The 26,544-nt window shown below is 43.4% G+C and overlaps 1 protein-coding gene across 3 annotated transcripts; it reads right to left on the bottom strand.

Moving 5' to 3' along the window:
* Window positions 1-528: 528 nt before the first annotated feature.
* On the bottom strand, window positions 529-25,135 carry LOC132388466 (zinc finger protein 229-like). Of its 3 annotated transcripts, XM_059960811.1 has the most exons (4): window positions 24,945-25,135; window positions 23,404-23,554; window positions 6,928-7,042; window positions 529-5,708 (listed from the first exon to the last, which is right to left on the bottom strand). In XM_059960811.1, exon 4 carries the CDS (start codon window positions 5,299-5,301, stop codon window positions 4,093-4,095), a length of 1,209 nt encoding a protein of 402 aa, XP_059816794.1. In that variant the 5' UTR covers window positions 5,302-5,708; window positions 6,928-7,042; window positions 23,404-23,554; window positions 24,945-25,135; the 3' UTR covers window positions 529-4,092. The 3 variants fall into 3 exon arrangements, 2 of the variants coding, with proteins under 2 accessions (XP_059816794.1, XP_059816793.1); XM_059960810.1 differs by lacking the exon at window positions 6,928-7,042 and having other exon boundaries at window positions 24,945-25,133; XR_009510243.1 differs by lacking the exons at window positions 529-5,708; window positions 6,928-7,042 and adding an exon at window positions 20,516-20,580 and having other exon boundaries at window positions 24,945-25,112.
* Window positions 25,136-26,544: the final 1,409 nt, after the last annotated feature.

The raw sequence follows: 26,544 nt of genomic DNA on the forward strand, positions 1-26,544 counted from the left end.
TGGACTACTTTAAAGGGGAGATCACGAAATGTTAATTCTTGTGCTTTTTTATTAATTGGGGAAAGTTCGCTCTTATGTAAATTAAGTTTATATCCAGAGAACTGGCTAAACTGGTCAAGAAGTGAAAACATTGGAGGTAAGGATGTAGACCGATTTGAAAGAAAAAGTAATAAGTCATCAACATAAATAGAAACTTTATGCTCAACACCCCATCTCCAAATCCCGGTCAGTTCAGGACAATTTCGAAAAGCTATCGCCAAAGGTTCTATAGCCAAATCAAAGAGAAAGGGACTTAAAGGGCATCCATCCCTGACGGGTGCCACGTTTGAGGTTAAATAACTGGGATTTCTGAGATTTAGTTAAAACAGAGGCAGTCGGACACAAATACAGCAATTTGATCCAAGAGATAAAACTTTGACCGAAGTCAAATTTTTTCTAAAACTGCAAAATGGTAGTTCCACTCTATACGATCAAATGCTTTCTCCGCATCAAGGGAAATAACACATTCAGGAATCCCAGTTGGAGGTGAATATAAAATGTTAAATAAACGCCGAATGTTAAAAAAAAAGGAAGACGGTTTTTAATAAAACCAGTTTGATCATCAGAAACAATAGAGGGAATAAGTTTCTAATCTATGCCAAAACTTTGGCCAAGATTTTAACATCAACATTAAGCAATGAAATCGGCCTATACGAGGAACACTCTGTTGTGTCTTTACCCTTTCTAAATAAAAGAATAATAGAAGCCTCATTGAAAGAGGGTGGCAATTTGCTGTAGTTAAATGAGTCAGATAATACTGAAAGTAACTGAGGGGAGAGAAGTGAAGAGAATGATTTATAAAATTCTATGGGGAACCCATCAGGTCCTGGAGATTTCCCTGAGGACAATGCAGAAATTGCAGAAGATATTTCTTCTAATGATATAGGTGCATTAAGTTTGGCTTTAAAATCGGATGAAAGTGAAGGAATATTCAGATTATTTAAAAAATGATTGATAGAGATATTGTCATTTAATGATTCAGAGGAATAAAGTCGAGAATAGAATTTTTTAAATGCGTCATTGATTTCTAAGTGATCCGATGTAAGGTCTCCATTCTCCTTCCGGATCTTTGTAATATGTTGCTTGGCTTTGGAATGCCTCAGCTGATTGGCTAGAAATTTACCAGATTTGTCACCATGAATATAAAAACCACTCTTACTTTCAAGAAGTTGGCGTTCGACAGATTGAGTGGACAGAAGATTAAATTTAGTTTGAAGTTCTACACGTTTCTTGTATAGTTCAAGATTCTTAGTTTGCGCATGGAGTTGATTCAACTCTTTAATCTGATTAATGAGGTCTAATCAATCTGCACAGGACTTTCTATTAAGAATTGCTGTATAGGAGATTATTTGACCCCTCAGATACGCTTTCATGGCATCCCAGACAATCTGGGATGACACTTCAGGTGATGTATTGGTGTTAAAATAAAAGGTTATCTGATCTTTGATAAATTTTAGAAAATCATCATCCAATAGTAAAGTCTTATCAAACCGCCAGTGTTTATTCCTCTGAGGAAGGCCAGGAAAATTTAAGGACAGAGTAATTGGGGCATGGTCAGAAATCAGTATACTCTGATAATCACAAGAATAGACAAATGGAATGAGTTGATTGTCGAGTAAGAAGTAGTCAATTCTAGTAAAGGTATGGTGAACATGTGAAAAAAAAGAATAATCTCTCTCAGTAGGATGAAGGAAACACCATATATCAGAGATATCATAATTAGAGAGAAACGATTAAATAGCTGAGGCAGATTTAGTAGGTGGAAGACAGAGTTTAAAATAGAACTGGTTTATTTGTCTCAGATCCAGAATATTAAACTGCAGTTCCATTAAAGGTGAATGTGCAGCAGAAAAAACTCCTCCAATGCCCAGTGACCATGGTGCAGAACTGGGTGTGGTGAGCAGCAGCAATAATTGCAGAGTTCAGCACCGACAGTCACTCCCAAAATTGCATTCAGCAACGGTGATAGACTAATATCCAGCATGCAGCTCATTGAAACTTTCTCCCCAGTTTGAACCCGGTAGTGTGTCACAAGTGTAACACACTGTAAGGATTCAATTGCTGATGTAATGGCCTCTCTGTAATGTTTCACTGCTGAGGTAATGGTTTCTCTGCAGCAGCAATGTATAGGTTACAACTAGAGATGACAGGGTTTTGGAGTGCGAGGCTATCCAATGACAGAAATGTTCTTTCTTGTGAGTCTGGAAAAGAGATTTTCAGGGTCTTTTGCTGGGGAGAGATGAGAAGACGTGAATGGATTGAGTGGGCCCTTTTTCTTTTTTTTTGTTTTCTTTACTGACCCTTTATTCAAAGTAAGAATTATAAATCTTAATAGTGTAATCACATATCATGTACCATTTGTTACTTCAGGTGTTGCACAGACGCAAACCTATAAAACTACCAGCAACAATTGAACACACTTGGGAGTAGGGTTTTGCAGTGAACAAACACTATTTTAGTGGTAACTACTAATAATAGTGAACTTAAACCAGATAATCCAAGGGTTAGCAATGTTATGCATAGGTGTAAATACAGGTTTCCCCCTGTATCTAAAGCTAGAGCGTTCCTATGAAACCATTTGTAAGCCGAAATGTCATGAAGCGAAGAAGCAATCACCATTAATTTAAATGGGAAAAGATTGTGGATGTTCCCAGGCCCAAAGAATAACCCACCAAATCATACCAAATAGCACATAAAACCTAAAATAACACTAACCTATAGTAAAAGTAGGAATGATAAGTATACACACTATATAAAGTAGAAATATTGTATGTACGGTGTAGTTTCACTGAAAATCCAGAAGATAGTGAACTGAAATTGATTTGGAGAGAAAAAAAAAATCGGCACGTGCACGCATGCGTACACAACTGCCGCACAAGGCTTCACGGTCACGGTAGCCTTTCTCGGGGTAAACTCACATATAAAGCAGGCATCATCTTTATCGTAAAAGCGAAAATCCTCTTTGGTTAGAAAAAACAGGTACTAACGTAGGTCTTTCATAACAATGAGCTGTTGTAAAGCAAACGTCCGAAAAACGGGAGCCACCTGTATATAAAATCCAAAACCTAGGTGGTAAACGATATAGTCAATAGACAATAGGAAATAGGTGCAGAAGTAGACCATTCTGCCCCTCGGGTCTTCACCGCCAGTCTTACGATGATGTGGTAGATTCAATTTAGTTCACAAGATTGGAGGGGGAGGGAGGGAGGGAAGGAGAGGGCGAGGGTGAGGGAGATGTAATCCAAGTAAACAGGTGTTGTCGACCTTTTCCAATGCCCATCAAATCTTCCAAGTTAGCCAGACGTGACCAACTCAAGAGCACCTTCTTCACGAGAAAGTCTACCAACCCAGGCAAGGGTTAGACTCTCCGGTAGATCCCACAGGGTCGCTCTTACACGCACTAACAGCCACAGATCGATTCTTCTTTATCAATCCTCAAATCCCACCCTTGTGGGTACAAGAAAGTCCAACCAGCAGAAACTTTCATCACTAGCCTTTGAGCGTCTGCGTGCCCTGCGAGTAAAGCAGTTACGTGTGTTTAAATACCGTTGTGCTGAACACCAGCTGTCCATCACGTAGCTCTGCCCCCTCTCTCTGTAAGAAGTCGCTTGCTTGTTCTGTGTCGGTAAAGGATCATTCTGACCTTGCTTAACCACACAGAACATAAACATTAGCTGGTCATCATAGCAACCCAGCACTTCTGCAGAAATCCAACAGCGTGTCCAACGTCAGTCTCGGTTCTCTTTGCATTTTAAAGAGACAGTCCACAGAAAGTATGAACCCCAGGGACACATTACACAGGGGACACATCGCACAGTATCCACCCAAACGAGATTCTTCAGTTTGGCCAAACTGGACTGGGGGGGGGGGGGGGCTATAACCCCCTCTGTTAAGCTGCCAGAAGAACTGAGAGCTACATAAGATTAGATGATGGAGTGAATCGCTTCCTACATTCACAGCCGGTGAATGGCCTCTCCCCAGTGTGAACTCAATGATGCACACTGGTTGATTTGGCTGAGAGAATCTTTTTCCAAAGTCCGAGCAGATCAGTCTCTACCCAGTGTGAAGTCGCTGGTGTGCCTTTAGGATGGATGACTGAGTGAATCCTTTCCCACAGTTTGAGCAGGTGAATGGCCTCTCTCCAGTGTGAACTCGCTGATGTACCTTCAGGTGGGATGACGAAGAGAAACCCTTCCCACAGTCTGAGCAGGTGAACGGCTTCTCTCCAGTGTGAACTCGCTGATGTATCTTCAGATGGGATGACGAAGCGAATCCCTTCCCGCAGTCCAAGCAGGTGATTGGCCACTCTCCGGTGTGAACGCTCTGGTGTGCCTTCAGTTGAGATAACTGAGTAAAACCTTTCCCACAGTCTGAGCAGGTGAACGGCTTCTCTCCAGTGTGAACTCGCTGATGTACCTTCAGTTGAGATGACTGAGCGAATCCCTTCCCACATTTTGAGCAGGTGAATGGCCTCTCTCTGGTGTGAACTCGCTGATGTACCTTCAGTTGAGGTAATTCGGTGAATCCCTTCCCGCAGTCTGAGCAGGTGAACGGCCACTCTCTGGTGTGAACTGACCGGTGTTTCAGTAACTTATATGACGAAGTGAATCCTTTCCCACAGATTGAGCAGGTGAATGGCTTCTCCCCAGTGTGAACTCGCTGCTGGTGTCTCAGTAAGTGAGCTGATGAAGTGAATGCCTTGCCACAGTCCAAGCAGGTGAATGGCTTCTCCCCAGTGTGAACTCGCTGATGTACCTTCAGTAGAGATGATGAAGTGAATCCCTTCCCACAGTCCGAGCAGGTGAACGGCCTTTCCCCAGTGTGAACTCGCTGATGTACCTTCAGTTGAGATGACTGTGCGAATCCCTTCCCACAATCTGAGCAGGTGAACGGCCTCTCTCCAGTGTGAACTCGCTGATGTATCTTCAGTCGAGATAATTCAGTGAATCGCTTCCCACAGTCTGAGCAGGTGAACGGCCACTCTCCGGTGTGAACTGACTGGTGTCTCAGTAGCTGATATGATGAAGTGAATCCCTTCCCACAGTCTGAGCAGGTGAATGGCCTCTCCCCAGTGTGAACTGACTGGTGTCTCAGTAGCTTATATGCGGAAGGGAATCCCTTCCTGCAGAGCGAGCAGTTGAATGGCCTGTCCCCAGTGTGAACTGACTGGTGTCTCAGTAACTGAGATGACTGAGTGAATCCTTTCCCACAGTCTGAGCAGGTGAACGGCCGCTCCCGAGTGTGAACTCGCTGTTGAGCCATTAGGTCAGATGACAGAGTGAATGCTTCCCCACAAATTCTTCAGATGACCAGTCTTTGCCCAATGTGATCTGACTGGTGTGTCCACAGGTGGGAAGACCCACTGAATCCCTGCTCACTCACAGGACAGGTGAATGGCCTTGTCCCAGTGTGAACTTGCTGATGTACCTTCAGTTGAGATGACTGAGTGAATCCATTCCCACCGTCTGAGCAGATGAATGGGCTCCCCCCATGTAAACTAATGGGCATGCCAATTGGTCAGATGATCAAGTGAATCCCTCTCGACAGTCTGAGCAGGAAGGATGATCGGCTGAATCCCTTGCTCCTGTTCTTAAATATCTGGACAGAGACAGCAAAACTGGCGTGTTGTGTTCGAGATTCCCTTAGGCAAATTCCTTGTCATTTTTAACCTGTAAAAAGATTTACAAAATCCATCAATGGGTGTAGGACATTTCTAATGAGATCGCTTGAGTTGTCAAGGTGTGACCTGGCATCACACTGTTACAGTGAAGTTCAACCCAAGTTGGAGACAGAAATCATCTCCTGACGCTTTTCCTGTCTCTATAAGAATGGGGCATTTCTGCCGTCTCCAATCTGTGACCTGGCTCAGTCTGACTCTCTCAATTGGTATTATTCCCTGTTCCTCCTGAGCTGCATGGGTTCCTCCCCCACAGTAACTGAAACAATCTCACACAAGTAGCCTGCAATCCGTTCCATGCACCCACAACTCTCAGTGTAAATAAAGTTACCCCTGACATCCCCTCCATATCAACTTTCAAGCACCTTGAAACTATACCCCTTCACATTAGCCATTTCAGCCCTGGGGTAAAAACCTCTAGCTATCCACACGATCAGTGTCCCTCATCATCTTATACATCTGAAAAAGGCTCTAAACATAAACAAAGATATTATACATTTCTTTGAGGATTTGTTGGGAATAGACAACATTATGACAGTATAGATAGGGTACAGGTAAGCAGCTTTTTCCACTGAGGATGGGTGTGATGACAACCATAGGTCATGGGTAAGCGGGGAAGTGAAAATTTAATGGGAACATTTGGAAAAGCTCTTTACTGAAATGGTCGTGAGAGCGTGCAGTGAGATGCCAGGACAAGTGGTGAATATGAGCTCGGTTTCACCATTTAAAAGAAGTTTGGATGGGAGCCTGGACAGTAGGGGTATGGAGGGCGATGGTCCCAGTGCAGGTAGTTGCATTAGACAGTTTAAATGTTTGTTTGGCATTGACTGGATTGAGTACCAATGCTGAGTTCCTCTGGCATTTTGTGTGTGTTGCTTGGGATTTCCAGCATCTGCAGATTTCCTCTTCTTTGTGATTGGAGGTAGAACAAAAGTGATTTTCTCAACTGGTGATGTAAAAGATTTTGTGCCCTTCCTCCGAGTACCTAATCCTTGCATTTAGATAGCTGGAGCTCAGCTCTGTCTGAGAGATCCATCGGTTCCCATTCCCTCATCAGCCGGAAGCTCCCCTGGGACCGTGTACGGATCGTGGGGCTGAGAGAGAGGGAAGAGAGCAGGACTGACCCGGGATTGCGGACTATGATGTCTGGATTTCACAGGAATTATCCTGAAGCCAGTGTTTAAGATAAAATCATGGACAATCGCTCTTACCTACATCCGACATTTTCAATGCCTTCAGTGTGCTGCGTGCATACGTGATACTTGGGGATGTCCTCAGCCTGACGCCTGCGCATTTCATCGACAGCGAAATTTTTAACTCATGGCCCTATGGGTAATCAGAGTGCCATTAAAAATTTGTGCAGGCACCGGTTCAAGGTCCATACCTTATTTTTTTTCGTGTGTATCGAAAAATCTGTAGCTGTTTTAACGCAGAAAGCAGCTCCCATAAGCAATATACTCAATATCAACGCGCATCTAATGCCAAAGTAAAATGCAGTTATAAAACACAGGAGATTCTGCAGTTGCTGGGAATACAGAGATACATACACACAAAATGCTGGAGGAACTCTGCAGTTCAAGCAGCAACTAAGCAGCGGAGTACACAGGCTAGGCGTGCTGAAGAGGCTCGGTCTAAACGTTGTCTTTTCATGCCTCTTCACAATTGCTGCCTGACTGTTGATTTCCACCAGTATTTTGCAGAAATTAACCACCTTTTTTTTTCGATCAACCAGTTTCCAAATGCTTCTAATCTTTCTTGTGTAGCCACATTCTGCTGGTCTGATTCCTCCTCCTCGTAAACTCTAGACCCCATCTCTCTTTGCAGCCCCAAAGCCTGACTCAATCTGGCAAATCTTTGGTTTTTGACTCTGCACCATCGAAGATTCACTCACTTGTCTGCTGTCAGACTTTGGAGGTGCATTGTGTTACGAAACTGCAGGTTCGTTTACTGCGAGTGTCACTTTAAGTGCCTGAGTGAGAAGGGTCTTTGACGTAAAACACAAAGGAGGAGGGGGAAGGGAGGGGAAGGGGGAGAGGGGTGGGAGAGGGGTAGGGGATGGGGAGGGGATGGGGAGGGGTGAGAACGTCAAAACCACGGTGAGCTCATCATCTTACTCAGACTGGAGAAAATCATTCAGGTGTATAAGATGATGAGAGGCATTGGTCGTGTGGATAGCCAGAGGCTTTTTCCCAGCGAGGAAATGGCTAACATGAGGGGAAATAGGTTTAAGCTGCCTGGAAGTAGGTACGGAGGAGATGTCAGAGCTAATTTCTTTTTAAGCAGACTGATGTGTGTGTGGAATGCACTGCCAGCGATGGTGGTAGAGGCAGATACAATAAGGTCTTTTAAGAGACTCAGAAAGGTACATGGAGCTTAGGAAAATAGATTTCGATGATTCTATGAAATTCAAGGGAAATCTCCTATCCCACGGAGTGGTGACTAGTTGCAACCTGTCATCTCAAGGAGAGTGAGAGGGGAACGGCAGGGGTAGATTTTGATATACGGATATGGAACAGAAACATGGGCAGGAACCAGATGGGCCGAGTGGCCTTTCCAGTGTACATTGTGAGTGTGGTAGAGACAGTAAGTACCTGAGACATGGGATTTGATACAAAACTGTTTTATCTTTCACAGATCCACAGTATTAAACACCAGTCTAGTTTAACACTAACATCAGCAGAACCGACTCCTCCAATGCTCAGTGACCAGGGTTCAGTACTGGGTGCGATGAGCAGCTGCAAGAACTGCAGAATCTGACAGTAACAGTCCCTCATGAACCTCCAGCTGCCTTCAGTCACCGTGATGGTTAGACTTTTAACACAGAGGTGATTTGAACTTCCTCCCTGATGTAGGAGGGTTCAGACCGAAGATGTAGGGGAGAAGGAAAACAAAAAGGTAATAAAGTTGCGTGCACCGTGAGGGATAAGCAGAGAGGAAGAGGTGGAGAGTTTCTTAAATGCATCTATTTTAATGCTACGAGCATTGTCAGATAGGTGGATGAGGTTAGAGCATGGATTGAGACATGGAAATATGATGTTGTAGCTATTAGTGAAACATGGTTGCAGGACAGGTGTGATTGGCAACTAAATATTCCTAGATTTCGTTGTTTAAGGTGTGATAGAATCGGAGGGGCAAGAGGGTGAGGCATTGCATTGCTTGTCCGAGAAAATATTACAGTGGTGTTTTGACAGGACAGATTAGAGGGCTCGTCTAGGGCGGGGGTCGGCAACCTGCGGCTCCCGAGCCATTTGTGGCTCTTTCACCTCTGTGCTGCGGCTCCCTGTGGCTTTGGGAAATAATTGGTCAGTATTTAATTAAAATGTATTTTATGTTAGTTTGTTAGCTTTTGAAATGTAATTCTAAATTTGAAGATTATGGTGATCTTGTATAATCTAAGTGTGGCGACACATTTCCTCACAATTAGCCAGCATTCCGGCTAAGGGAGATAGCCTACGGGGGTTTGTGAGTACGCGTCTTTTGCAGCATCTGCGTCCATGGGGGCTGGGTTGAGGGAGGCTTAAAAGCAAGGCTGTTTAGTTCGAATAAAGTTATTCGACTGCAGTTTACTGACTGCGTGAGCACACCGCTACAACGTGTTTTTATCGCTATTAATATACGTCACCACTACCAATACCTGACACCCGCCAGTGCGCGATTTCTTTAATTTTTCGATCCAAGGTAAGCCAACTATGGAGAATTCTAAAAAAAGAAAAGTGACTGAAGAAAACAGAACGTTTAATGATACGTGGACAGATTCATTTGCTTTCACTGTTGACGAGACTGGTTTACCGGTATGCTTAATATGCAATGAGAAACTAGCAAACAACAAAAAGTCAAATGTCGCAAGGCATTTCCAGAATAAACACGCAGCCTTTGCTCAAAAATATCCGGATGGAGATGAGAGAAAAAAAGCCGTTTCGGAACTGATGCGGAAGGTTGATCTGAGCAAAAATCATTTCCAGAAATGGATGAAGTCTGGAAAATCAACGACATACGCCAGTTATATTGCCGCTCAGGAAATAGTCAGGCACGGGAAGCAGTTTACAGATGGTGAATATATAAAAGAATCTTTCATTAAGATTTCAGAACATCTATTCACGGACTTTAAAAACAAGAGTGAAATTGTGCAGAAAATCAGGGATATGCCCCTCTCTGCAAAGAACCATAAAAATGGCAGAAGACATCACAAGACAGCAAATTAAAGACATCAATTCAGCTGTGGCCTACTCGATTGCCTGTGACGAGTCTAAAGACAAAGGTGATATTGAACAAATAGCATTGTTCTGCCGGTATGTAAACTCTGCCGGGCCACAGGAAGAACTGATTGAGTTGATACCTCTAAAAGACCAAACACGGGGGGAGGACATCTGTGAGGCTGTCTTGAATTGTTTAAGAGCCAAAGGAATAAAGACCACCCATCTGGTGTCAGTAGCTACTGATGGGGGCACCGAATATGACGGGAACGCACAAGGGAATTGTGGCTTTACTGCAGAAGTCGCTGGACAGAAAGCTGCTGACTTTTCACTGCATCTTGCACCAAGAGGCACTGTGCGCTCAAACATTTCCTCCGGAATGCACAGAAGTAATGGATGTTGTCATTCAGATTGTCAATAAAATAATGGCAAAAAGTTTAAATCACCGTCAATTCCGTTTGTTACTGGACGAGCTGGAAATTGCATATTCTGATCTCCTGCTGCACAACAAAGTCTGATGGTTGTCCAGGGGGGAGGTGCTGAAACGCTTTGTCGCGTGTCTGGAAGAAGTGAAAACTTTCCTGGGCAGCAAAGGGCTCAACTTTCCTGAGCTGGAACAGCCAGAGTGGCTGGAAAAGCTACACTTCATGGTAGACATGACAGCGCACCTGAACACGCTGAACACAGCTCTTCAACGGGGTAAGGACGTACAGCCCTGCACATGTTGGAGGATGTTTTGGCATTCGAGCGCAAGTTGACGTTGCTTGCCAGAGATTTACAGAAAGGCACATTGTCTCACTTCCCCAATTTGAGAGAGTTCAAACAAGGTCACGACATGATAAATTCGGAGTATTTACATTCTGCAATCATCGCAATGCAAACATCGTTTGGGAAACGCTTCTGTGAGTTCAGAGAGGAAAAAAACACATTATCCTTCCCGGTCACTCCCCTAAGCATCGATCCATCCCTACTAAATACGACTGCATTGTCAGGTGTGAGTCAACCTGAACAAGTATGATAAATATTTTAATTGCCTATTATTTTACGTATATTCATATGTTTTCATTGTTCAGTGAAATAGTCCTTTTATTTTTCAGGTTGACAGCTGGCTGACGTTATTTTTGGTTTGCTGCTGGCGGCAAATTTAAGTTTGGCGTTTTTCATAAATACAAGAAGGACTCAAATAGACGTTGAGTATTTTACTTAAAAGTAACCTTCAACCCAACGTCTTTTTTTCGGAGTTCAAAATGTTTTTGTTGCATGCAGAAATGTAATTTCATTTTCTCTGCAGGAGTTCATCAATTTCATAAATGCAACACATTATAGTTTGTTTATACATAGCATAAAGGCAAAACAAAACGTTGTATGCAGTGTTATTTCATTTTAAATGTCAAGCGGGTTTTGCGGCTCCCAGTGTTTTCTTTTCTGTGGGAAACGGGTCCAAGTGGCTCTTTCAGTGGTAATGGTTGCTGACCCCTGGTCTAGGGAGACTACTTGGGTGGAATTGAGGAATGGGAAAGGTGTAGTAACACTTATAAGGGTGTATTATAGACCACATAATGGGGAGCGAGAATTGGAGGAGCAAATTTGTAAGGAGATAGCAGATATTTGTAGTAAGCACAATGTTGTGATTGTGGCAGATTTTAATTTTCCACACACAGACTGGAAGTCCATTCTGTAAAAGGGATGGATGGTTTGGAGTTTGTAAAATGTGTGCAGGATAGGTTTTTGCAGCAATACATGGAGGTACCAACTAGAGAAGTGGCAGTGTTGGATCTCCTGCTGGGAATGAGATAGGTCAGGTGACAGAGGTATGTGTTGGGGAGCACTTCGGGTCCAGTGATCACAATACCATTAGTTTCAATATAATTATGGAAAAGGATAGGACTGGACCCAGGGTTGAGATTTTTGATTGGAGAAAGGCTGACTTTGATGAAATGTGAAAAGATTTAGGAGTGGATTGGGACAATTTGTTTATGGGAAGGATACAACAAAGAAATGGAGTTCATTTAAAGGTGAAATTTTGAGGGTACAGGATCTTTATGTTCCTATTAGGTTGAAAGGAAAGGTTAAAAGTTCTAGAGAGCCATGGTTTCAAGAGATATTGGAAACATGGTTCGGAAAAAGAGATCTATAATAAATATAGGCAGCATGGAGCAAATGAGGTGCTCGAGGAATATAAAGAATGTAAAAAGAATCTTAGGAAAGTAATTAGAAAAGCTAAATGAGGATCTGAGGCTGCTTTGGCAAGTAAGGTGAAAATGAATCCAGAGGGTTTCTACAGTTAAGTTAATAGCAAAACGATAGAGAGGGATAAAATTGGTCCCTTAGAGAATCAGAGTGGACAGCTATGGGGGAGATTTTGAAAAATTATTTTCATTGGTATCCACAAAGGAGAAGGATATTGAATTATGTAAGGTAAGAGAAACAAGTAGGGTAGATACGGAAACTCTGATGATTAAAGAAAAGGAAGTAAGGAGCTTTTAAGGAATATAAAAGTGGACAACTCTCCGGTTCCTGACAGGATATTCTCAAGAACCTTGAGGGAATTTAGTGTAGAAACAGCAGGAGCTTTGTCGGAAATATTTCAAATATCATTAAAAACATGGATGGTGCCAGAGAATTGGCGTATTGTTGTTCTATTGTTTAAAAAGGTATCTCAGAGTAAACCTAGCAATGATGGGCCTGTAAGTTTGACGTCAGTGATGGATAAATTAATGGAAAATATTCTTGGATATGGTATATAATTATCTGATTAGACAGGGTTTGATTAGGAACAGTCAACATGGATTTGTGCATGGAAGATCATGTTTGACAAACCGTATTGAACTTTTTGAAGTGGTTACTAGGAAAGTTGATGAGGGTAAAGCAGTGGATGTTGTCTATATGGACTTCAGTAAGGCCTTTGACAAGATTCCACACGGAAGGATAGTTACAAAGGTTCAATCGTCAGGTATTAATATTGAAGTAGTAAAATGGATTCAACAGTGGCTGGGTGGGAGATGCCAGAGAGTAGTGGTGGATAACTGTTTGTCAGGCTAGAGGCCGGTGACTAGCGGTGTGCCTCAGGGATTAGTACTGGGTCCAATGTTGTTTGTCATATACATTAATGATCTGGATGATGGAGCGGTAAATTGGATTGGAAAGTATGCAGATAATACTAAGATAGGTGGCATTGTGGATAATGAAGTAGGTTTGCAAAGCTTGCAGAGAGATTTAAGCCAGTTAGAAGAGTGGACAGAAAGATCGCAGATGGAGGTTAATGCTGATAAGTGTGAGGTGCTACATTTTGGTAGGTCTAATCAAAATAGGACTTACATGGTAAATGGTAGGGCATTGAAGAATGCAGTAGACAGAGTGATCTATGGGGCATAGATAATAGAATAATGGTGAATAGTCCCCTGAAGGTGGAATCTCATGTGGATAGGGTTGTAAAGAAAGCTTTTGGTATGCTGGCCTTTATAAATCAGAGCACTGAGTATAGGAGTTGGGATGTAATGTTAAAATTATACAAGGCATTGTTCAGGCCAAATATGGAGTATTGTGTGCAGTTCTGTTCACCGAATTATAGGAAAGATGTCAATATAATTGAGAGAGTACGGAGAACATTTTCTAGAATGTTACCTGGGTTTCAACACCTAAGTTATAGGGAAAGGTTGAACAAGTTAGGTCTTTATTCTTTGGAGTGTAGAAGGTTGAGGGGGGACTCGATAAAGGTCTTTAAAATTATGATGGGGATAGATCGAGTTGACGTGGATAGGCTTTTTCCATTGAGAGTAGGGGAGATGCAAACAAAAGGACATGAGTTGAGAGTTAGGGGGAAAAAGTTTAGGGGTAACATGAGCGGGAACTTCTTTACTCAGAAAGTGGTAGCTGTGTGGAGGAGCTTCTAGTGGAAGTGGTAGAAGCAGGTTCGATATTTTTTATGGGGTGAGTGCAGTTCGGTGGGATTAGGTGAGAGTAAGGTTTCAGCACGGACTAGAAGGGCCGAGATGGCCTGTTTCCGTGCTGTAATTGTTATGTGGTTATATAATAACCATCCAGAAATTATACTACAGGATAAACAAGCAGGACTAACTCCCTCAATAGATATAACCATTCCCAACACCCACATCTCCCTCGACCAATGGAGCACCTCACAACAGGTATTGTTTCTGTCATCAGTCAGACAACCCAATTATTTTCTGTTAATCAGCTTCGAAATGTTCCTACTCTGTTATGCAGTTCCTCTCCCTGCTGCTGATTCCCTTCTCATGATACATTCTTACCCCAACCATCTTCCAGAGCCCCAAACTCTACCGTGTGCAGACCTGCCTCTGGTTTCTGACCATGATTCTTTGAACATCCAACTGATGGTTTCCGATTCTACTTCCAGTCTTTAAAGAACACAGGTGTTTTCAACAACCCTTTATCAGGAGAAATGACACGTAAGATGGAAATGAGTCGTGATTACGGAGGTTAACTACCAATGTCACTCTTCCTCATCCAGAGATTTGAAGGGCGATCAGCTCCACTTCTTCAGTCTGCAGGAAATTCAAGGGAAACCTCTTCACCCACAGAGTAGTGACTGTTTGGAACCCATCACCATAGGGAGAGTGAGAGGTGAATAACAGGGGATGATTTAAAAGGACTGTCGTGGAATTGAATCTCAGCAAGGTCCAGGCAGCCTGAGTTGACTCTCTACTGTGCACTACGTGTGTTATAAATTCACTAAGTACCAGAGACAGAGTTTAAAATAGAACTGATTTATTTGTGTCCAGAGTCTCCCCAGTGTGAACTGAGTAGTGTGCTCGCAGGTGGGATGACTGAGTGAATCCTTTCCCACAGTCTGAGCAGGTGAATGGCCTCTCCCCGGTGTGAACTCGCTGATGTGCTTGTAGGTGGGATGACTGAGTGAATCCTTTCCCACAGTCTGAGCAGGTGAACTGCCTCTCCCCAGTGTGAACTCACTGATGTACCTTAAGTTGAGATGATGAAGTGAATCCTTTCCCACAGTCTGAGCAGGTGAACGGCCTCTCACCTGTGTGTACTAACTGATGTCTCAATAGGTGAGATGACAAAGCGAATCCCTTCCCACAGTCTGAGCAGGTGAACGGCCTCTCCACAGTGTGAACTCGCTGATGTGCTGTCAGAGTTTAGAGACGCGTTGCAACAACCCAACTGTCTGAGGCACAGTCCTTTGAAATTAGTGAAAATGACCCAAAACGTTCAAAAGAGCAGGGAAAAAGGAGTTAACCACCTCAGTCTGGAGTTCTGAAGAACGTTAAAACCACAGTTCTTCAGCATGGAGAGAATCATGCAGGAAATTCGTGGAGGTGTATTTGATGATGACAGGCATTTCACTTGTGGATAGCCAAAGGCTTTTTCTCAGGGCTGGAACGGCCAACATGAGGGGCATAGGTTTAAGATGCTTGAATGTTGGTACAGAGGAGATGTCAGAGCTAAGTTTTTTAAACAAAGTTGTGTCTGTTTGGAATGTACTGCCAGCGACGGTGGTAGAGGCGGATACAATAGTCTTTTAAGGGACTCTTGGATAGGTACATGGAGTTTAGGTAAATAGGTGGCTATGCGGTAGGGTAATTCTTGGCAGTTTCTAGAGTAAGTTACATGGTCGGCACAACATTATGGGCCAACACATCTATAATGCTCTGTAGATTTCTATAATTCTATGAAATTCAAGGGAAATCTCTTATCACACAGAGGTGACTAGTTGCAACCTGTCATCATAGGGAGGTTGAGAGGGAAATGGCAAGGATAGATTTTGATAAACTGATATGGAACAGAAACATGGACAGGAACCAGATGGACTGAGTGAGGGTGATAGAGATAGTAAGTACCTGAGACACGGGATAAATGATACAAAACTGTTTTATCTTTCACAGATCCATAGTATTAAACACCAGTCTAGTTTAACACTAACATCAGCAGAACAGACTCCTCCAATGCTCAGTGACCAGGGTTCAGTCCTGGGTGCGATGAGCAGCTGCAAGAACTGCAGAAGCTGACAGTAAAAGTCCCTCATGAACCTGCAGCTGCCTTCGTTCACCGTGATGGTGAAACATTTAACACGGAGCTGATTTGAACTTCCTCCCTGATGTAGGAGCGCTCAGACCGAAGATGTAGGGGAGAAGGAAAAAAAAGAGATAATAAAGTTGTGTGCACCGTTAGGGATAAACAGAGAGGAAGAGGTGGAAAGTTTCTGGAATGCACCTATTTTAATGATAGGAGCATTGTAAGAAAGGTGGATGAGCTTAGAGCATGGATTGATAACTGGAAATATGATGTTGTATCTATTAGTGAAACATGGTTGCAGGAGGGGTGTGATTGGCAACTAAATATCCCTGGATTTCGTTGCTTCAGGTGTGATAGAATCGGAGGGGCAAGAGGCGGATGTATTGCAATGCTTGTCTGAGAAAATATTACAGCGGTGCTTTGACAGGATAGATTACAGGGCTCAGTTAGGGAGCCTATTTGTGTGGAACTGAGGATTGGGAAAGGTATAGTAACACGTATAGGGGTGTATTATAAACCACCTAATTCGGAGCGAGAATTGGAGGAGCAAATTTGTAAGGAGATAGCAGATATTTGTAGTAAGCACAAGGTTGTGATTGTGGGAGATTCTAATTTTCCACACATAGAAACATACAAAATAGGTGCCTACTTTCTTAAGCACTCTGGGATGCAGACCATCTTGCCCTGGGGATTTATCTGCCTTTAATCCCTTCAATTTACCTAACACCACTTCCCTACTAACATGTATTTCCCTCAGTTCCTCCATCTCACTAGACCCTCTGTCCTCTACTGTTTCCGGAAGATTATTTATGTCCTCCTTAGTGAAGACAGAACTAAAGTAGTTATTGAATTGGTTTGCCATGTCCTTGTTTCCTATGACCAATTCACCTGTTTCTAACTGTAAGGGACCTAAATTTGTCTTAACCAATCTTTTTCTTTTCACTTATCTATAAAAGCTTTTACAGTCAGATTTATGTTCCCTACCAGCTTTCTCTCATAAATTCTTTTTTCCCTTCCCTAATTAATCCCATTGTCCTCCTCTGCTGGACTCTGAATTTCTCCCAGTCCTCAGGTGTGCCACTTTTTCTGGCTAATTTATATGTTTCTTCTTCGGACTTGATACTATCCCTAATTTCCCTTGTCAGTCACGGGTGCACTACCTTCCCTGGTTTATTCTTTTGCCAAACTGGGATGAACACTTATTGCAGTTCATCCACGTCATCTTTAAATGCTTGCCATTGCATATGAATGTTCAGGAACCAACTAGAGAGCAGGTCATTCTAAATTGGGTATTGAGCAAAGAGGAAGGGTTAGTTAGCAATCTTGTCGTGTGAGGCCCCTTTGGTAAAAGTGACCTTAATATGGTGGAATGCTTCATTAAGATGGAGAGTGACATAGTTAATCCAGAAACAAAGGTTCTGAACTTAAAGAAGGGTAACTTTGAAGGTATGAGATGTGAATTAGCTAAGATAGACTGGCAAATGATACTTCAAGGGTTGACAGTAGATATGCAATGGGAAGCATTTAGAGATCACATGGATGAACTACAACAATTGTTCATCCCAGTTTGGCAAAAGAATAAACCAGGGAAGGTCGTGCACCCGTGGCTGACAAGAGAAATTAGGGATAGTATCAAGTCCAAAGAAGAATCATATAAATTAGCAAAAAAAAGCGGCACAGCTGAGGACTGGGAGAAATTCAGAGACCAGCAGAGGAGGACGAAGGGCTTAATTATGAAAGGGACAAACATTATGAGAGAAAGCTGGCTGGGAACATAAAAACTGACTCTAAAACCTTTTACAGATATTTGAAAAGAAAAAGATTGGTCAAGACAAAAGTAAGGACCTTTACAGTCAGAAACAGGTGAATTGATCATAGGGAACAAAGACATGACAGACCAATTGAATAACTTCTTTGGTTCCGTCTTCACTAAGGAGGACATAAATAACCCTCCAGAAATAGTAAGGGACCGAGGGTCTAGTGAGATGAAGGAACTGAGGGTAATACATGTTATTAGGGAAGTGGTGTTAGGTAAATTGAAGGGATTAAAGGCAGATAAATCCCCAGGGCCAGATGGTCTGCATCCCAAAGTAGCCCAAGAAATAGTGGATGCATTAGTGATAATTTTTCAAATCTCCTTAGATTCTGGATTAGTTCCTGAGGATTGGAGGGTGGCTAATGTAACCCCTCTTTTTAAAAAAGGGAGAGAAAAACCGGGGAATTATAGACCGGTTAGCCTGGCATCAGTGGTGGGGAAAATGCTAGAGTCGGTTATCAAAGATGTGATAACAGCACATTTGGAAAGAGGTGAAATCATTGGACAAAGTCAGCATGGATTTGTTAAAGGAAAGTCATGACTGACGAATCTTATAGAATTTTTTGAAGATATAACTAGTAGTGGATAGGGGAAGAACCAGTGGATGGGGTATATTTAGATTTTCAAAAGGCTTTTGACAAGGTCCCACACAAGAGGTTAGTGTGTAAACTTAAAGCACACGGTATTGGGGGTTTGGTATTGATGAGGATAGAGAATTGGCTGGCAGACAGGAAGCAAAGAGTGGGAGTAAACGGGACCTTTTCAGAATGGCAGGCAGTGACTAGTGTGGTACCGCAAGGCTCAGTGCTGGAACCCCAGTTTTTTACAATATATATTAATGATTTAGATGAGGGAATTAAATGCAGCATCTCCAAGTTTGCAGACTACACGAAGCTGAGCGGCAGTGTTAGCTGTGAGGAGGATGCTAACAGGATGCAGGGTGACTTGGATAAGTTAGGTGAGTGGGCAAATTCATGGCAGATGCAATTTAATGTGGATAAATATGAGGTTATCCATTTTGGTTGCAAGAACAGGAAAACAGATTATTATCTGAATGGTGGCCGATTAGGAAAAGGGGAGGTGCAATGAGACCTGGGTGTCATTGTACACCAGTCATTGAAGGGAGGCATGCAGGTACAGCAGGTGGTGAAAAAGGCGAAAGGTATGCTGGCATTCATAGCAAAAGGATTTGAGTACAGGAGCAGGGAGGTTCTACTGCAGTTGTACAAGGCCTTGGTGAGACCGCACCTAGAGTATTGTGTGCAGTTTTGGTCCCCTAATCTGAGGAAGGACATTCTTGCCATAGAGGGAGTACAAAGAAGGTTCACCAGATTGATTCCTGGGATGGCAGGACTTTCATATGAAGAAAGACTGGATTGACTAGGCTTATACTCACTGGAATTCAGAAGATTGATGGAGGATCTTATTGAATCATATAAAATTCTAAAGGGATTGGACAGGCGAGATGCAGGAAGATTGTTCCCGATGTTGGGGGAGTCCAGAACGAGGGGTCACAGTTTAAGGATAAAGGGGAAGACTTTTAGGACTGAGATGAGGAAAAACTTCTTCACACAGAGAGTGGAGAATCTGTGGAATTCTCTGCCACAGGAAACAGTTGAGGCTGGTTCATTGGCTATATTTCAGTGGGATTTAGATATGGCCCTTGTGACTAAAGGGATCGGGGGTATGGAGAGAAAGCAGGTACAGGGTTCTGAGTTGGATGATCAGCCATGATCATACTGAATGGCGCTGCAGGCTCGAAGGTCTGAATGGCCTACCCCTGCACCTATTTTCTATATTTCTATCCACTGTCAACCCTTTAAATATCAATCTTAGCTAATTCACACCTCATATCTTCAAAGTTGCCCTTCTTTAATTTCAGAACATTTGGTTCTGAATTAACTATGCCACTCTCCATCTTACTGAAGAACTCCACTATATTATGGTCACTCTTACCCAAAGGGCCTCGCATGATAAGATTGCTAACTAACCCTTCTTCATTGCTCAATACCCAGTCTAGAATGGCCTGCTCTCTAGCTGGTTCCTTGACATGTTGTTTCAGAAAACCATCCTGCACACATTCCCAGAAATCCTCTTCCTCAGCACCCTTAGCAATTTGGTTCACCCAATCTATATGTAGATTGAAGTCACCCATTATACCTGCTGTTCCTTTTTTGCACGCATTTCTAATTTCCTGTTTAATGCCATTCCCAACTTCACTACTACTGTTCGGTGGCCTGTACACAAATCCCACCAGTGTTTTATGCCCCTTAGTGTTACGCAGCTCTACCCATATCGATTCCACATCCTCCAGGCTAATGTCTTTCCTTTCTACTGCGTTAATCGCTTCCCTAACCAGCAAGACTACCTCACCTCCTTTTCTTTCCTGTCTATCCCTCCTAAACATTGAATATCCCTGGATGTTCAGCTCCTATCCTTGGTCACCCTTCAGCCACGTATCTGTGATTCAAACTATATCATATTCATTAATAACTATCTGCACAGTCAATTCATCCACGAATGCTCCTTGCATTGACACACAAAGCCTTCAGGCTTGTTTTTACACTCTAAGCCCTTATACAATTTTGTTGAAAAGTGGCCCTTTTTGATTTTTGCACTGGATTTGCCTGCCTGCCACTTTTACTTTTTGCTTCTACTCTCATTTTACACCCCTCTGTCTCTCTGCACTTGTTCCTATCCCCCTGCCACATTAGTTTAAATCCCCCTGAACAGCAGGAGCGAACTGCTAGGTCTAGGAGGAGGGACAGTGAAGTAACTGAACAGGCCTCTTTTGAAGCAGCTGTCTCCGCCCAGAAGGCTGAGCTGTTTGCTCTGACTCGTGCCTGTATCCCTGCAACAGAGTAAAGTGGGGACGTTTACACAGACTCCCGTTATGCATTTGGGATTGTACATGACTACGGGGCTCTCTGGGAACATGGGGATTCCTGACTTCCTCTGGCCACCCCATTAGTAATGTCACCTTTGTAAAGAACTTACTCACCGCTCGACAGCTACCTCGAGTTTTGTTCTTCTCAGGGGGCTGCCTCTGAGGAGGAGTGAAAACTGTGGTCCCAGATGGGGTGCCAGAAAGACCCCGACCTAGGTTTCTGGATCACCCAGTGGGACAAGTTTATGTTCCTACACAGTTTTTACCAATATTGGTTGATTATATACATAATTGTACACACCTGGAAAGCAGGGAATGGTTGGTAACCTGTATCCTGCACATCGGGTATGACACCCTTTACAGATGGATCTTTTTCATGTCAACAAGTTGATTTTATTGAATTGCCTAGAGTACATTGCTATAGATACTGCTTAGTTATTATAGATATGTTTAGTAGATGGATTGAAGCTATTCCAACTACCATTAATACAGTTATGACTGTTGTGAAGGTATTATTACGGGATGTAATTCCTAGGTACGGCCTGCCAGAGATGGTGAGCTCTGACAATGGCCCACACTTCGTGGTGAAAGCCAACGAAGGAGTATGTAACAAATTAGCTATCAAGCAACAATTCCACTGTGTACACCACCCACGGGCCGCTGGCAGAGTGGAGAGAGCCAATGGCACTCTGAAGAGTAAACTGGCCAGACTAACAGTGGAGACTAGACTCACTTGGTTGAAGGTCCGTCCATTAGCCCGATTCCACATGACGGTTACCCCACAGGGGAAAATAGGGTTGTCACCAGCTGAAATCATTTCCGGACGGCCCATGAGGACACCCTCGGAACAAAGTCTCGGGATTAAAGGCAAAGTGGATAAGAATAAGGAACCTTAGCTCTCGAGGGAACTCTGATAAAGAAGAGAGAGATGTATCACATGTGTAAGAAACAGGGAGCAAATAAGGTACTTCAGGAGTATAAAAAGTGCAAAACAAAACTTAAGGAAGATATCAGGAGGGCTGAAAGAAGACATGAGGTAGCGTTGGCAGTCAAGATGAAGGATAGTAACAGCTTCCACAGGTATATTAATAGCAAAAGGATAGTTAAGAGGTAAAATTGGTCCTCTTGAAGAACAGAGTGGTCGGCAATGCATGGAAACAAAAGAAATTGGGGAGATGTTAAATGGTTTTTTTTGTGTCTGAATTTACTAAGGAAACTGGCGTGGAGTCAATGGAAAAAAAGGCAAATAAGTATTGAGGTCATGGAACCTATACAGATAGAAGAGGAGGAGGTGCTTGCTATCTTGAGGCGAGTAGATAAATCTCCAGGTCCTGACAGGGTATTCCCTCGGACCCTGAAGGAGACTAATGTTGAAATTGCAGGGGCCCTGGCAGATATATTTAAATGTCGTTATTTACGGGTGAGGTGCCAGAGATTTGGAGGATAGCTCATGTTGTTCCGTTGTTTAAAGCAGTCTCTAAAAGTAATCTGGGAAATCATAGGCTTGAAAGTTTGATGTCAGTCATGGGTAAATTATTGGAAGGAGTACTAAGAGATAGGATCGACAATTATTTAGATAGACAGGGACATATTAGGGAGAGTCAACACAGCTTTGTGCATGGTAGGTCGTGTTTAACAAATATATTAAAGATTTCCGAGGTGTTTACAAGGAAAGTGGATGAAGGCAAGTCAGTGGATGTTGTCTACATGGACTTCAGTAAGGCCTTTGACAAGGTCCCGCATGGGAGGTTAGTTAGGAAGATTCAGCCACTAGGTATACATGGTGAGGTAGTAAATTTGAATGGGAATTGAGAAAGGGAGAAGTCAGAGAGAGGTGGTGGAGGATTGCTACTCTGAGTGGAGGCCTGTGACTACTGGTGTACCACACGGATCAGTGCTGGGTCCATTGTTATATGTCATCTATATCAATGATCTGGATAATAATTTGGTAAATTGGATCAGCAAATTTGTTGATGATACAAAGATTGGAGGTGTAGTGCACAGTGAGGAAGGTTTTCAAAGCTTGCAGAGGGATCTGAACCAGCTGGAAAAATGGCAGATGGAGTTTAATACAGACAAGTGTGAGGTACTGCACTTCGGAAGGTCAAACCAAGGTAGAACATACAAGGTAATGGTAGGGCACTGAGGAGTGCACTAGAATAGAGGGATATCGGAATACTGATACAAAATTCCCTAAAAGTGGCATCACATGTAGATAGGGTAGTAAAGAGAGCTTTTGGTACATTGGCCTTTATAAATCAAAGTTCTGAGTATATGAGTTGGAATGTAATGGTGAGGTTGTATATTGCATTAGTGATGGGGACTTTGGAGTATTGTGTGCAGTTTTGGTCACCGAATTACAGGAAGAATATTAATAATGTCGAAAGAGTACAGAGAAGGTTCACAAGGATGTTGCCAGGACTTGAGAAACTGAGCTACAGAGAAAGGTTGAATAGGTTAGGACTTTATTCCCTGGAGCGTATGAGAATGAGGGGTGATTTGATAGAGGTGTATAAAATTATGATGGGTATAGATAGAGTGAATGCAAGCAGGCTTTTTCCACTGAGGCTAGGGGAGAAAAAACCCAGACGACATGGGTTAAGGGCGAAAAGTTTAAAGGGAATATTGGAGGTGGGGGCTTCTTCACAACTGTGTCTGACTGGTACTGGCATAACTGGTTCTTCTGGGCACATTCTGTCTCACTCCCAACTATTTTGTACCTTCCTTTGTACAGGTATGTAATGTCTAAAGGACCAGTGTTTGAGTAAATGAGACTCACCAAACTTTCTCCTGACTGAATCACTGGAATCTCCGAGTCAGATGGGTTCTCTCCAGTCGGTGCTCTCAGTCCTCGGGCTGGTTCACTTGTTGCTGTTCCCTCGTCTTCAGTCATGCGTTTTCTTCCAATAAACCTATCACTGCAGGTCTAACTGTAACATGAAAGATAATGAAGCACGTTAACAATGAAAAGGAGGACCAAACATATCTGCTTAATGTTACTAGGAACAAAACTCACTGAAATTTAAACATTGAAGGCAAATATAACGATCTCAGTGAACAATCTTTTAATGTCCCTCACATGACACAGACGATATGGGATAAGAAGGAGCCATCATTCAGTCATGGTAAGACACAGGAACAGAATCAGGTGATTCGATCCATCTGGTCTGCGCACCATTCAACCAGGGGTGATTTTTATTCCAACAATGTATTCCTGCCTTCCTCTTGTAACCCTGAAGCTACTCAGCAATCATCAGTATATTAATCTGTCACAAATATACCCAAACGGCAGCCTCAAACAAATTCTGCGGCAATAAATTCCACATATCAGACATCTTTTAGCCAAAAAAAAACTCTTATCTCTGTTTTAAAGGGAAGCATCTTTATTCTGAGACTGATTCAGATCACAGACACCCTGTCTAATGGAAACATCCTCTCCGTCCACTGTATCCAGGCTTTTCAGCATTCGGTAGGTTTATTAACCATACATCCCTCCACCACCCTCACCGTCCCTCTGAACTCCATCCAGCACAGGTCCAGAACCATCAAATGCTCCTCATACATAAAGCCGATCATTCCTGAGATTATTCATGTGAACCTCATTAGCAACAACTGCACCGGACACATTTCCAGGAATAACAGACAAAATGGTTCCAGGATAATTTACAAGGAAAAGTTGTGCTTCCTTTACTGTTATACTATCACTCCATTTCCAGACTAAAACAGGACCATTTCAGGAAGTCTGTATTACAGATCCTATCTTGTCTATACTGGACCGACCGCCGTCGCTGGACTATAAACTTGCAGGAGTAATGTGTGGCTCAGCTCTACTGCGTGGAGCTGAGGCTCGAACCATTCTCCCCCCGAGACTTCCCAGTCTCTCGGTAAAGCAGGCAGTGAAATCAAAGATCCCCACAACCTGGGACGTTCTCCTTTCTCACCCACCCCAGTCCGGGAGAAGACACAACAGCCATTGAGCTCCAGGACAAATGTGAGGAGCCTCAGGAAACGGGACGAGTTCGGGGAAGTTAATGGGACTCAGTGGCAAAAATGACACCACGTGATCTGGCGTCATAAAGCGGAGGGCGGGGCGAATCTGCGGCACACAGCCTCACGTGACCTGTCGGCCGGACTTCCATTTCAATTCTGCGGAAACAGACAGCCTGGGCTCCTGGTTTGGATCGTTCAATGCAGATTAGGTGAAGTCGACACATTTCTGACGAGCCCAGATAGTTGGGAAACAAATGAATTCCTGGCCCTCAGTTCGGGGCTCACGGCCAACATCGGATCTCCCCGCTCGGGACCGGTCTCAATACTCACCGATGGGAAAGTGATATCTTCGGCCCGCAGACAGTGATCCCGACGGAAGAGACGAAAGTCTTTCCCGAACACACCACCGGCCCACTTCAGCTCTGAGCGGAGAGGGTAACACCGTCCACCCGGAGACTGTGAACATGCGCGAAGAGATTGTTACATCATCGGGAGGCGGGGCCTCGGAAACAGACGCGGAGATGCTGCCCATCTGCGGTTAAATGGGAGGGGCAAACGGGATCACGTGTCAGGATTGGTGACACCGCCCCCACCCAGGCCCCCATCCAGCTCCTCATTCGTCTGTGGAAAGAAGCAAACTTGCCGCTCACATCTCCTCTCACCCTCTCACATTTCAAACCACAGGAAAAATATATCGTTTGTCCACTCTATCTATTCCTCTCGTAATCTTGTAAACGTCCATCCAGTCTCACCCCAGCCTGCGCCGCTCTGGAGAAAACAACACAAGTTTGTCCAGCCTCTCGTTATAGCTCATGCCCTCTAATCCAGGCAGTATCCTGGTAAACCTCTTCTGCGCACTCTCCAAAGCCCCGACATCCTTCCGAGAATGGGGGCGACCAGAACTGTATGAAACACTCCAGATGTGGTCTAACTCGTTCTATAAAACTGTGTTACGAACTGTAACGTTTTGGAAACGAACCAGCAGCAATAGAGTTCACACTGGAGTCTGGTTTTGATGTTAAAAGTCACTCTCTTTATTAGTATCTATTTATAATATAGTAACAACGAAATAAAGGAAAGTTGCCAGTGTTAAGTGTATATATGTTTAAATATAATTCCCAGACTATCGAGCCTGAGGGAACAAAGCTCAGAGTCTTGAGATGGTAAATTAGTAAAGTTCAGTAATCCACGGAATAAATGATGGGAGAGAGATATTTGTGATCCAGGGTGAAACGTAGAGAAAAGGCCGTTACTTCAAAATAACCGTCGACGAAGTTCTTATCCGTTGAATCCGTCCACATACGAGTTATCAGCGAAAGTGACCTGTCACAGGAATACCGTCTTCCAGGGGTTGCCACACAACATACCCAGGCAAGGGTTAACACAAGATATTCCACAACCCACTCCTATGGATTATACGAAGTGACAGCCACACACATTCGTTGTGTTTCCGTGTACCGATGATCAACCCACTCTTGTGGGCAGAGGAGAGTTCCAAGCCTCAGCTGCGACTACCTGAAGCGATCATATCTTCTCTCTCTCTCTCTCTCTCTCTCTCTCTCTCTCTCTCTCTCTCTCTCTCTCTCTCTCTCTCTCTCTCTCTCTCTCTCTCTCTCTCTCTCCCTGGTCTGGTCTGGAGAAATGACTGTTTTCAATACTGAACACGTGTAGGCAGCTAATATTTTTAAACCCCTGGGTGAAGCAATTGTTCCTCCTCCGCCTCAAGGAGACAATGGCAGATTTGCGGCGGATCTCTGAAATGTTCTGTCTTCCTCATTGACCCCCTTTGAATCGGCTCCAACCTGATCACAGTCTGGACCGTTATAGTTGAGAGGTTCCGATTCAAACTAATATGAAATATTATCGAATCATCACTTTCCGTCAGTAAAAGCGGACCGTATAGAAAATAACATTATGAATCCGCATCCCC

Source organism: Hypanus sabinus, unplaced genomic scaffold, assembly GCF_030144855.1.
Source record: "Hypanus sabinus isolate sHypSab1 unplaced genomic scaffold, sHypSab1.hap1 scaffold_330, whole genome shotgun sequence".
Classification (NCBI taxonomy): domain Eukaryota; kingdom Metazoa; phylum Chordata; class Chondrichthyes; order Myliobatiformes; family Dasyatidae; genus Hypanus; species Hypanus sabinus.

What these genes read in the sequence shown, in the direction of transcription:
- LOC132388466 (XM_059960811.1), bottom strand. Translation starts at nt 5,301, where the DNA reads ATGGCTCAACAGCGAGTTCACACTCGGGAGCGGCCGTTCACCTGCTCA.